This window comes from Trachypithecus francoisi, unplaced genomic scaffold (genome assembly GCF_009764315.1).
Source record: "Trachypithecus francoisi isolate TF-2019V2 unplaced genomic scaffold, Tfra_2.0 Lachesis_group5, whole genome shotgun sequence".
Lineage (NCBI taxonomy): Eukaryota > Metazoa > Chordata > Mammalia > Primates > Cercopithecidae > Trachypithecus > Trachypithecus francoisi.
This window is the reverse complement of record NW_022681470.1, coordinates 139,558,324-139,571,312: the sequence shown is the minus strand read 5'-3', so window position 1 is coordinate 139,571,312 and position 12,989 is coordinate 139,558,324. Positions and strand designations below refer to the sequence as shown.

Below are 12,989 nucleotides of genomic sequence, written 5' to 3'. Positions count from 1 at the left end.
TTTGGGAGGCTGAGGCGGGTGGATCACCTGAAGTCAGGAGTTCAAGACCAGCCTGGCCAACATGGTGAAACCCCATCTCTACTAAAAATACAAAAATTAGCTGGGCGTGGTGGCAGGCGCCTATAATCCCAGCTACTTGGCAGGCTGAGGCAGGAGGATCGCTTGAACCTGGGAGGTGGACGTTGCAGTGAGCTGATATTGTGCCATAGCACTCCAGCCTGGGCTACAAGGGAGAAACTCTGTCACAGAAAAAAGAAAAAAGAAATCACTCTGCAACTTTGTGAAATCGACTGCATGGGTTCTAATCCCACCTCTTACACTTCTCAGCTGTGTGACTTTGAATTTGATTTCACTTCTCTGGGCCTCAGTTTTCTCATCCGTAAAATAGGGTAATAACATCTGCCACCAGGGATTACTGTGAACGTTAAACTAATATTCAGAGAGTAAGCCTGAGTCAGGTGTTTGCTGTTATTATTAAGCCTCACAGCAGGTTGTTCTTATCATCCAGAAATTTTTTTTGACACAGTATCTCGCTCTTTCACCCAGGCTGGAGTGCAATGGCATGATCTGGACTCACTGCAACCTCCGCCTCCTGGGTTCAAGTGATTCTCCTGCCTCAGCCTCCTGAGTAGCTGGGATTACAGGCACCTGCCACCATGCCCAGCTAATTTTTGTACTTTTAGTAGAGACGGGGTTTCGCCATGTTGGCCAGGCTGGTCTTGAACTCCTGACCTCAGGTGATCCACCCACCTCGGCCTCCCAAAGTGCTGGGATTACAGGCATGAGCCACCACTCCCAGCATTTTTTTTTTTTTCCAGATACACGGTCTTGGGAGGCTGAGGCACGAGAATCGCTTGGGCAACAAATATGAAACTCCATTAAAGTTTCACATTTAATGGAGGTGGAGGGAGGTGGAGGTTGCAGTAAGCAGAGATCACGCCCCTGCTCTCCAGCCTGGGCGACAGAGCGAGACTGTCTTTTAAAAAAAAAAAAAAAAAGGCCGGGCGCAGTGGCTCACACCTGTAATCCCAGTACTTTGAGAGGCCAAGGTGGGCGGATCAAAAGGTCAGGAAATCGAGACCATCCTGACTAACACGGTGAAGCCCCGTCTCTACTTAAAATACAAAAAAAATGGCCGGGCGCGGTGGCTCAAGCCTGTAATCCCAGCACTTTGGGAGGCCGAGACGGGCGGATCACGAGGTCAGGAGATCGAGACCATCCTGGCTAACACGGTGAAACCCCGTCTCTACTAAAAATACAAAAAACTAGCCGGGCGAGGTGGCGGGCGCCTGTAGTCCCAGCTACTCGGGAGGCTGAGGCAGGAGAATGGCGTAAACCCGGGAGGCGGAGCTTGCAGTGAGCTGAGATCCGGCCACTGCACTCCAGCCGGGAGACAGAGCGAGACTCCGTCTCAAAAAAAAAAAAAAAAAAAAAAACAAAAATACAAAAAAAATTAGCCGGCGTGGTGGCAGGTGCCTGTAGTCTCAGCTACTTGGGAGGCTGAGGCAGGAGAATGGCGTGAACCCGGGAGGCAGAGCTTGCAGTGAGCCGAGATCGCGCCACTGCACTCCAGCCTGGGCGACAGAGCAAGACTCCGTCTAAAAAAAGAAAAAGAAAAAAAAGAAGATGCGAGGTCTCACTACATTGCCCAGGCTGGTCTCGAACTGCTGGGTTCAAGCGGTGCTTTCGCCCCCGAACTCCCAGTGTTGAGATTACAGGAGTGAGCCACCGCGCTAGCCTTTTTATTCTCATAAAAGCACTCTGGAATAAGCCCCTAACACACCCTTGGCTCCTCCCCCAAAGTCAGGGCTGGCCAATCCCTGTGGCCCATGACTACGCATTGATAGCCCTGGGAGTGCACACATGAACCAAGCTGGATCAATCAGACCAAGTCCTGAGAATTAAGCAGAAAAAAGGACCACTAGGACCCTGAGACAGAGGTACGGGTTCCCTGAGGGCTAGGGGGTATTATTACCACCACACAGAGAGAAATCTTGCCTGACAGATGCTACCACAAAGAACAGTAGATCTGAGAGATGGAGAACAGGATTCCTGATGAGATCCGAGGGTCCAGGATGAAGTCCCTGGCTCCCCCATCCATGAAGTTTGCAAATAGCAGAATAAATTGTTCCTATTTTGCCTGCCTCCGTTTGAGAGTTTCTGTCACAATTTGTGGCTCCCTGCACTGTAGGTGGGCCATTTTACAGATCAATACTGTGAGCTCTTGTGGGTGAGTACTGGCGAGAGTGAGGAGCCGGGATGTGAACGCATGCTTTTCAATTTTTTTTTTTTTAATGGAGTTTCACATTTGTTGCCCAGGCTGAAGTGCCGTGGTGCGGTCTTGGCTCACTGCAACCTTTGCCTCCCGGGTTCAAGTTACTCTCCTGCCTCAGCCTCCCCAGTAGCTGGGATTAGAGGCGCCCGCCACCACGCCTGGCTAATTTTTGTATTTTTGGTAAAGACAGGCCTTCACCATATTGGCCAGGCTGGTCTCGAACTACTTACCTCAAGTGATCCCCCCTCCTCAGCCTCCCAAAGTGTTGTGATTACAGGCATGAGCAACCGCGCTTGGCAGGTTTTTTTTTTAACACTTGCTATGGACTTGCATGCCTTTTTTTTTTTTTTTTTTGAGATGGAGTCTCCCTCTTGTCACCTAGGCTGGAGTGTGGTGGCATGATCTCGGGCTCCCTGTAACCTCGGTCTCCGGGTTCAAGCGATTCTCCTGCCTCAGCCTCTCGAGTAGCAGGGATTACAGGCACACACTACCATGCCCAGCTAATTTTTTTGTATTTTTAGTAGAGACGGGGTTTCACCATGATGGCCAAGCTGGTTTTGAACTCCTGACCTCAAGTGATCCGCCCGTCTCGGCCTCCCAAAGTGCTAGATTACAGGTGTGAGCCACCGCGCCCAGCCTAACTACATGGTCTCACTCTGTCGCCCAGGCTGGAGTACAGTGGCGCGATCTCAGCTCACTGCAAGCTCCGCCTCCTAGGTTCACGCCATTCTCCTGCCTCAGCCTCCCGAGTGGCTGGGACTACAGGCACCCGCCACCTCGCCCGGCTAGTTTTTTGTATTTTTTAGTAGAGACGGGGTTTCACCGGGTTAGCCCGGATGGTCTCGATCTCCTGACCTCGTGATCCGCCCGTCTTGGCCTCCCAAAGTGCTGGGATTACAGGCTTGAGCCACCGTGCCCGGCCCTACAAGGTTTTCTAATTGCTCTAGCAAACTCCCGGTGGGGCTGCGGGCCTGGCTCTCACCGTGGGGGGGCTCTGGCTGGAGTCACAGTGCGTCAGCAGCTCATACAGGGTCACCCCGAAGGACCAGACATCGGACGCATAGTAGAACTTACACTCCTTCAGGCACTCTGGGGCATACCTAGGGGAAGGGGGGCACTCAGGCCTCGGGGGGCTGCACTGAGGGCTGGGGTATTAGACCAGGCTGAAGCCCTCACCTGAGACTGAAGGACCCTCTGGGCTCAGTTGGGACCCACCCTAAAGAGCGCAGCCTGAGCGGGGTGAGGTGTTCATTGGCTAGGCCGGGTTAACCCTGCTCACAAGGCCAAGTCGCACTCTATACACAGCCCCTTGCCTTCATAGGCCCCACCCCCGCACGCACTTCACCGAGACCATGCCGTCATGAGACAGCATCCGTCTACTCCACCCTGCCTGTTCCAAGTGACCCCAGCACCCCCTCAGACTGCACCCCGCCTGGTCACCAGAACACAGGGCTGTCCCCATCCTCGCGCACGCGGTAGTACTCGTGGCCTTCGGGCACGGCCTTGGCTAGGCCAAAGTCCCCGATCTTGACCAGCTTGTCGTTGTCCAGCAGCACGTTGCGCGCGGCTAGGTCTCGGTGGATGTAGTGCTGCGCGTGCAGATAGGCCATGCCCTGGGGGCGGGGCGGGGCTCGTCAGTTTCAATAGGGCGGGTTTCGGCCGGGGGCGACCGCAGGACCTGAGCAGCCAGGGAGGCTGGGGGACAGTCAGGTCAGGCCTGTGGCTACCCGGCCGCTGGAGAGGGCCGGATGGCACGTGGCACCAAGCAAAAGGAGGTTAAGCCAGAAAGCAGGGACGGGGCTAGACTAGCAACTCTGGGCAGGAGGGCGAGTTGGGAGGGGCCAAGCCTGCAGTGCATGGTCCCTTGGGGGAGGGGGTGTGGCCAAGCGAGCCGACCAATTCGGAGGTCAGCGCAAGGACAAGAAGGCCTGGGCAAATAAGCAGGGGCGGAGCGTGAGAGCAGACTGCACCAGACAGCTGAGGCCAGCCCAAGATGAAGAGGAAGGGGCAAGCTCCAGAAGCAGGGGCGGGGCCGACCCACCTCGCAGATCTGCTGGGCGAAGAGCAGCAGCTGGGCCAGCCCCACGCTGTGCCGGGGCAGGTAGTCTCGGAGGCTGCCCAGGGGCACGTACTCCATGACCAGCTGCAGCGACTTCTCGCCTGCCGCGGAGAGGGGCGGCCCCGGTGGGGGACGATAAAGGGCGGGCCGGGGACCGCCTACCCTGAGCCCAGCAGAGCCCCTCCAAGGTCGGGAGGGAAGGCCAAGACCCGTGCACACCATACCCAGTCCTCAGGTGGGATGGACCCATCCAGAACCCCATTCTCACTTGAGGGAGCTGCTGGTGGCTCCCGTCCATCCTGGCCCCAGCAGGTAACACCCCCCAGATAGGAAGGAGGCAGCCTGACCACGCTCACCCAGCTGCCAAGAATCGCGTCCTGCAGCCTGGGGTTGAGAGTCTCTAATTGGCTAGGCCAGACTGGCCCCGCCCACAAGGCCACACCCCCCCCGGCTCTAATCACGCCCCCTCGAGTATCTAGGGCTCGCCGGGCCCCGCCCACCTTGGTCCTCGCAGCAGCCCTTGTACTTGACGATGTGCTCGTGATAGAGCGTACGCAGAATCTCAATCTCCTGCTTCCAGCCCAAGCGGTGCTGGGGGCCGCAGTCTGCCTTAAGGGCTTTCACCGCCACCATCTCGCCAGTGCCGTCGTTGGTCGGATCGTAGCAGTACAAACTGACCTTGCCGAAGTGACCCTGGTCGGGAGCGCACCAGGGTCAGCTCCACCTCCCCAATCCCTGCACCACTTCCCCAACCCCTGATTTCCCAGGCCACTCCTCCAGGCAGATCCTTTCGGAATACCCCAGGCCCAGCCCACTCCGCGCCATTAAGACTCCGTGGCACCTAGGCCAGGGAGGGTCCCACCCACATCTCCTGAGAATCACCTTAGGCAGGTATTTATCCTCAATTCCCAAACTCCTCCCCGACCAGGTGGGCCTTTTAGCAGCCCGGGCCCCTCCCTCACCTCGCCCAGATCTCGGATCTTTTTCAAATAGCGCTTGTGGAAAACCGTAGGGTCTGACGCCGATGAGTCCGGGTTCACAATCAAGACGTCAGCAAGATCTGGAAGAGCTGCGGTTCGTAAAGGCCTGACCCCGATCCTTTCCCCAGCAGGCACACACTTGGGAGTCACAAAGCCAGCCACAGCTACCCCAGGATCCGATCCCAGAGGTAAGAAAACTTTTTCCTGCAACAGCTGAAAGAGTCCACTTACTGTCCAAAATGATGCAGAGTTGGCTGCATCAAAACTGACATCTGTTTGGGAGGCCGAGGCGGGAGGATCACTTGAGCCCAGGAGTTCGAGACCAGCCTGGACAACATGGTGAAACCCCATCTCTACAAAAAAAGTTAAAAATAAAATAAAATAAGCCAGGTGTGGCAGCGCGTGCCTGTGGTCCCAGCTACTCAGGAGGCTGAGGTAGGAGGATCGTTTGAGCCCAGGAGTTTTGAGGCTGCAGTGAATCTGGGCTACAGAGAGAGACTGTTAAAAAAAAAAGAAAGAAAGAAAGAAAGAAAGAAAAAGAAAAAACAGAAAAACCTGACATCTGGAAGTTCTGAGACTGGATAGAAGGCACAGATATTTCATAGAGAAAAGAGAAAAACTGGTCAGGTATGGTGGCTCACACCTGTAATCCCAGCATTTTGGGAGGCTGAGGCAGGAGGATCCCTAGAGCTCAGGAGTTCCAGGCTGCAGTGAGCCATGATCGTGTCTGTGAATAGCCACCACACTCCTGCCTGGACAATATAGCAAGACCTAGTCTTTAAAACAAAAAAGAGAAAGAAAAATATGATATGACCAGTTGAAAATGGCATATTAGGCTGGGCACGGTAGCTCATGCCTGTAATCCCAGCACTTTGGGAGGCTGAGGAGGGTGGATCACCTGAGGTCAGGAGTTTGAGACCAGCCTAGCCAACATAGTGAAACCCCGTCTCCACTAAAAATACAAAAATTAGCTGGGCATGGTGGTGGACGCCTGTAATCCCAGCTACTCGGGAAGCTGAGGCAGGAGAATTGCTCAACCCGGGAGGCGGAAGTTGCAGTGGGCTTAGATCACGCTATTGCACTCCAGCCTGGGCAACAAGAGCAAAACTCCATCTAAAAAAAAAAAAAAGAAAGAAAGAAAAAAGGAAAGAAAGAAAAAGAAAATAGGCCAGGCGCAGTGGCTCACGCCTGTAATCCCAGCACTTTGGGAGGCCGAGGTGGGTGGATCACGAGGTCAAGAGATCAAGACCATCCTGGCCAACATGGTGAATTCCCGTCTCTACTAAAAATAAAAAAATTAGCCGGGCGTGGTGGCGGGCGCCTGTAGTACCACTCGAGAGGCTGAGGCAGGACAATTACTTGAACCCAGGAGGTGGAGGTTGCAGTGACCCAAGATTGCACCACTGCACTCCACCCTAGCGACAGAGTGAGACTCCGTTTCAAAACAAAAAAAAAGAAATAAAATAACGTATTAATTTTTTTAAGAAAACAATACAAAAATTAAAAAAAAAAAAACTGCAATGGTCTATATCTCTAATCCAAAGAAGTTGTGTCTCTCCCAGACAAAACATTAAGGAGGCCAGGCGCAGTGGCTCACACCTGTAATCCCAGCAATTTGGGAGGCTGAGGCGGATAGATCGTTTGAGGTCTAGAGTTTGAGACCAGCCTGGCCAACATGGGAAAACCCCACCTGTACTAAAAATACAAAAATTAGCCGGGCACAGTGGCACGTGCTTGTAATCCTAGCTACTTGGGAGGCTGAGGTGGGAGGATTGCTTGAACTCAGGAGGTGGAGGTTGCAGTGAGCCAAGATCGCGTCACTGTGCTCCAGGCTGGGTGACAGAGCAAGATTCCATCTCAAAATAAATAAATAAATTAATTAATTAATAATAAATAAAGGAGAGCTCAGGGCAGCCAGGCAGGGCATGCTTATGAATGCCACTGCAAGAAATTTGCACACAACCTGAACCACTGTGCAGACACCTCTCGTGCGCTGTAGGCATACAGCAGGGATCCCAGCCCCGTCCCACCTCCCCAGGGTCCCAGCACTGGGATGGAGCTCACTGTGGGGCTGCAGCCGGGTGAGGTCACGCAGGATGGTGCGGAATGAAGGCCTCTGGGTTGGCTCATAGGTCAGACACTGGCTGGTGAGTGTGGCCAGCTCTGGGCAGGAGGGCTCGGGCAGCCGGTGCTGCCTCTGGTAGAAATGCTCCTTCTGTTGGGGAAGGGACTCAGAGGAGTCAACATCCTCCCCTCGCCCCCACCCCTTCCCCAAGAGGCAGAGTCAAGCCCCCACAGTGGACCGCCAGGTGCCCACTCTTATCAGTCCCATTATACAGATGAGGCAACTGAGGCTCCACAAAGTGGGAGGACGTGCTCACAGCCGCAGAGCCAGGCCTAGGACCCAGGTCCAGTGATTATGCAGAGCTGGAGTGTCACAGACAGCCTCTGGCCCGGAGGTCCCCTCCCGCCCCTCCTGTAGAGCTCAGCTCCTCAATACACTGAAGCCTCAGTCTTTGCACAGGCCATGCACTCTGCCTAGGCTGCCCTTCTTAGCTGGACTTGTTGGCATAATTCTACACTTAGATAAAACCTTTTCTGGGACCGGGCACTATGGCTCATGCCTGTAATCCCAGCACTTTGGGAGGCCGAGGTGGGCAGATCACCTGAGGTCAGGAGTTCAAGACCAGCCTGAACAATATGCTGAAACCCTGTCTCTACAAAAAACACAAAAATTAGCCAGGCGTGGTGGCATGTGCCTATAATCCCCTCTACTCGGGAGGCTGAGACAGAAGAATCACTTGAACCCGGAAGGCGAAGGTTGCAGTGAGCCAAAATCATGCCATTGCATTCCAGCCTGGGCAACAAGGCGAAACTTTGTCTTAAAAAAAAAAAAAAAACACCACTCACAAACCTCCTCTGGGAAGCCTTGTCTGACCCTGCTGCTGGCTGAGGCACGTCCTCCACCCCTCTTCCCCACTCCGCAGCCTGGGCCTCTCCCATCCCTGCCCTGGTCACTCTGCCTAAAACTGAAATCAAGTCTCTTACTTGCCTTGTGTGTACCAGGCACAAGTGACTTCCACAAGGACCTAAAAAGGCTAGGACTACATTGAGCACCAACGAGTGGACCACTTGCTGGTGGCCCAGACAGACTTGAAGTCACGAGGCCAGAGGGGAGGCAGCTTTGAGCTCTGATTCTGTCCTCTGGATTCCTTGGAGGGGCCCCCATCGTGGGGAGGGCCCAAGGGTCTCCCAGACATACCTCGGAGGAGCTGAGGCTCTGCAGAGGGGCCTCTCCATCAAAGCAGATCTCCAGGAGGGTGGCACCAAACCCCCACTTGTCCATGGCAATGCTTAGGCTGTTGGGCCCACCTGGGAGGCATTCGGGGGCCATCCAGGGGATCCGCTCCACCCGCTCTGGGAGGCCAAGGTCAGAGGTCACCAAGGGTGAAAGGAGCGGGGAAGCCCCCCACTGTGCCCAGGTCCCCTCGGGTACTCACCCTCCCTGGAGAGGGCAGCCAGGCCCACGCCGGGATCACTCAGCTTGATGAAGGGGCTCGTGCCCTCTGCCAGCCCCAGCCGAGCCAGCAGGATGTTCCGGCCACACACATTACCATGTACCAGGTTCTTGTTCTCCTGAGGTGGGCAGGAGAGGGGGTGTGGCCACTCAGGAGGGGCACAGATGCCAACCCCAAACCTGGACCCCATAGGGACAGTCAATGTGAAAAGGACAACTGTGACCATCACTGGGTTTCTTTTTGTTTTGTTTTTTGAGGAGGTTTTCTTTTTCTTTTGTTTTTTTGAGACAGGGTCTCATTCTGTCTCTCAGGCTGGAGTATAGTGGCACGAACATAGCTCACTGCAGCCTCAAACGCCAGGACTCAAGTCTTCCAAGTAGCTAGAATTACAGGTGCACACCACCATGGCTGGCTAATTCGTAAATTTTTGGTAGAGATGGGGTCTAGCTATGCTGCTGTCCAGGCTGGGGTGCAGTGGTGTGATCATAGCTTACTATGGCCTCAAATTCCTGGGCCCAGGTGATCCTCCCACCTCAGCTTCTTGAGTACCTGGGCCTACAGGCGCAAGTTACCACATCGTCTAATTTTTTTTTTTTTTTTGAGACAGAGTTTCACTCTGTCACCCAGGCCGAAGTGCAGTGGCACGATCTCGGCTCACTGCAACCTCTGCCTCCCAGGTTCAAGCGATTCTACTTCCTCGGCCTCCCGAGTAGCTGGGATTATAGGCGTGCACCACCACGCCTGGCTAGTTTTTGTATTTTTAGTAGAGATGGGGTTTCACCATATTGGTCAGGCTGGTCTTGAACTCCTGACCTCGTGATTTGCCTGCCTCAGCCTCCCAAAGTGCTGGGATTACAGGCATGAGCCTCACATTGGCTAATTTTTTTTTGTATTTTTAGCAGAGGCAAGGTTTCATCATATTGGCCAGGCTGGTCTCAAACTCCTGACCCCAGGTGATCCACCTGTCTTGGCCTCCCAAACTGCTGGGATTACAGGTGTGAGCCACCATGCCTGGCTATTTGTTTATTTTTTAAAGACGGGGCCAGCTGGGCGTGGTGGTTTACGCCTAGAATCCCAGCACTTTGGGGGGCTGAGGCGAGTGGATCACGAGGTCAGAAGTTCAAAACCAGCCTGACCAACATGGTGAAACTCCATTTCTACTAAAAATATAAAAATTAGCTGGGCGTGGTGGCAGGCACCTGTAATCCCAGCTACTCTGGAGGCTGAGGCAGGAGAATCATTTGAACCTGGGAGGCAAAGGTTGCAGTGAGCCAAGATCATGCCATTGTACTCTAGCCTGGGCGACAGGGTGAAACTCCATCTAAAAAAAAAAAAAAAAGACGGGGTCTCGCCCTGTTGCCCAGGCGAGTCTCAATCTCCTGGGCTCCTGGCCCTCCCTGACTGACACAGGCCACACACCAGGTAGCTGAGGGCGCTGGCCAGCTGCTGGGCCACCACCATCTTCCAAGCCATGGGCACATGGCCCTGCTCCCTCCGTAGACACACGTCCAGGGGTCCGTGCTCCATGTACTCTGTCACCATGATATCTGCAAAGACACAGCTGCTCTGGGGCGACCTGCCTGCTTCTGCCCTCTGGATGGCAGGGAATTGGGGGAGAGGCCGGGGAGGGACTTGGCATGTGGCTGGGTGCATGTGGCTGGGGAGGTGTCAGGGCAGAGGTGTGGGTGGAGTTTGGTCAGCGTTGAAAGTGAGTTTGGGGAGAGAAGAAATGCGGAATGCAGCAAAGGCAGTGGTGGATGAGGGCATTGGGGTCCAGGTGGTGTGGGGCATGGAGGAAGTTGAAGTTGAAGAGAGAAAGGTGGGCCGGGCATAGTGGTTCACGCCTGTAATCCCAGCACTTTGAGAGGCTGAGGTGGGTGGATCACCTGAGGTCAGGAGTATGAGGGCAGCCTGCCCAACATGATGAAACCCCATTGCTACTAAAAAAAAAAAAAAAAAATACAGCCGACGTGGTGGCTCACGCCTGTAATCCCAGCATTTTGGGAGGCCGAGGCGGGCAGATCACAAGTTCAGGAGTTCAAGACCAGCCTGGCCAATATGTTGAAACCCCATCTCTACTAAAGATACAGAAAATTACGGTGAAACCCTGTCTCTACTAAAAATACAAAAAAATTAGCTGAGCGTAGTGGTGGGCGCCTGTAGTTCCAGCTACTCGGGAGGCTGAGGCAGGAGAACGGTATGAATCTGGGAGGCGGAGCTTGCAGTGAGCCGAGATCGCGCCACTGCACTCCAGCCTGGGCGACAGAGTGAGATTCCGTCTCAAAAAACAAAACAAAACAAAACCAAAAAACCTAAAAAACCTTGGGAGGCTGAGGCGGGAAGATCCCTTGAGCCCAGGAGTTTGAGACCAGCCTAGGCAATATAGTGAGACCCCCATCTCTACAAAAAATGTTTAAAAATCAGCCGGGTGTCCCATCTCCTCCACAGCATATGCCTGTGATCCCAGGTGCTCAAGAAGCTGAGGCGGGAGGTTCGCTTGAGTCCAGGAGGCTGAAGCTTCAGTGAGCCATGATGGCTCCACTGCATTGCAGCCTGGGCAACAGAGGGAGACTGTGTCTCACAAAACAGGAGATAAAGGTGAGCCTACAAAGTAAGCAACTAGGGATGGGGGGATGGGCGTGGATAAGCAGACGGTGGGGGCTTGAGGCTGGGGTTTAAGTGATGTTTGGGTACCAGAGTAGTCAGGGGGCTGTGGCTCAGGGCGTCAGCCAGGGTCCAGGGGAAAGTGGGGAAGATGCACACACACAGGGGGTTGAGGGATGGGCGGGTCTAGGGTTGTTCTGTACAAGGGCTTTTTTTTAAATTTATTTATTTTTTTTTTTGAGACAGAGTCTCTCCCTGTCGCCCAGGCTGGCATGTAGTGGTACAATCATGGCTTACTGCAGCCTTGAACTCCTGGGCTCAAGTGATCCTCCCATTTCAGCCTCCCAAGTAGCTAGGACTACGGGCATATGTCACCATGCCTGGCCCTAATTTTTAAATTTTTTTTTTTTTTGAGACAGAGTCTCGCTCTGTGGCCCAGGCTGGAGTGCAGTGGCGCGATCTCGTCTCACTGCAAGCTCCGCCTCCCGGGTTCTTGCCATTCTCCTGCCCCAGCCTCCTGAGTAGCTGGGACTACAGGCGCCCGCCACCACGCCTGGCTAATTTTTTGTATTTTCAGTAGAGACGGGGTTTCACCGTGTTAGCCAGGATGGTCTTGATCTCCTGACCTTGTGATCCGCCCGTCTCGGCCTCCCAAAGTGCTGGGATTACAGGCGTGAGCCACTGCACCCGACCAATTTTTAAATTTTTTGTAAAGATAGGGTCTGGCCATGTTACCCAGGCTGGTCTTGAACTCCTGGGTTTAAGTGATCCTCCCACCTCAGCCTCCTAAAGTGCTGGGATAGGTGTGAGCCACCACACGTAGCCTATACAAGGAGTTTCGAGCTACCTGCAGAGGAAAGGAAGAGGTGGGGTTAGGCAGGGTTGGATGTGCAGGGGCTGAGGTCTAGGAGGTCAAGACACATCAGCGCTGGAGTCTGCCTGAGGCCATAGTGCTGATGGGGCCAGGGGCAGATGGGTGCTGGATTGTAGAGGTTGTTTGGGAGGCAGATGGAAATGGGGATGTAGCTGGGAATCAGGGTGGAGGCTGAGACTGAGGGCAGGTGAGGTGTTGGGATATAAGTTTATAGGCTGGAATATCGTCAGGGGTTGGGGTCTAGGTTGAAGGTCAAGGTATAGCCCGGGATCAGAGTACAGGTGAGAGTTGAGAAACAGGGATAGGTTGGGGTGTAGGTCGAGGGTTGGGGTACAGATCAGGGAGTGGGTATAAGACAGGGGTGGCCTGCCAAAGGGGGATGGGTATGGCGGGACCCACTCACTTTCAGGGCCGCGCACACAGATGCCGTGCACAAAGGCCAGGTGCACGTGGGAGACCTGGCTCATGAGGCTGGCTGTCTCATAGAAGGCCTGTGGGGGCCGGGCAGGTCAGGCGGCTGCAAAGCCGACCCGTCCCATCCCACCCCACCTCCTCCAGACACACCCCTCCCATCCCACCTCCTCCAGACACACCCCTCCCATCCCACCTCCTCCAGACACACCCCTCCCATCCCACCTCCTCCAGACACACCCCTCCCATCCCACCTCCTCCAGACACA

General features: G+C 54.4%; 1 protein-coding gene across 4 annotated transcripts in view; it reads right to left on the bottom strand.

Annotated features, from left to right (window-relative positions):
• The window catches only part of TYK2 (tyrosine kinase 2), a 31,112-nt gene that overhangs the window by 713 nt on the left and 17,410 nt on the right, over positions 1 to 12,989 (bottom strand). The window contains exons 14-23 of one of the 4 annotated variants that reach the window (XM_033199414.1): positions 12,714 to 12,801; positions 10,252 to 10,379; positions 8,815 to 8,950; positions 8,577 to 8,731; positions 7,379 to 7,529; positions 5,297 to 5,403; positions 4,835 to 5,027; positions 4,317 to 4,435; positions 3,716 to 3,888; positions 3,258 to 3,375 (exon numbers count right to left, since the gene is read on the bottom strand). In XM_033199414.1, the coding sequence (XP_033055305.1) occupies positions 3,258 to 3,375; positions 3,716 to 3,888; positions 4,317 to 4,435; positions 4,835 to 5,027; positions 5,297 to 5,403; positions 7,379 to 7,529; positions 8,577 to 8,731; positions 8,815 to 8,950; positions 10,252 to 10,379; positions 12,714 to 12,801 (1,368 nt within the window). The remainder of the gene's footprint in view (positions 1 to 3,257; positions 3,376 to 3,715; positions 3,889 to 4,316; positions 4,436 to 4,834; positions 5,028 to 5,296; positions 5,404 to 7,378; positions 7,530 to 8,576; positions 8,732 to 8,814; positions 8,951 to 10,251; positions 10,380 to 12,713; positions 12,802 to 12,989) is intronic. The other 3 variants (XM_033199415.1, XM_033199418.1, XM_033199417.1) reach the window with 3 other exon arrangements.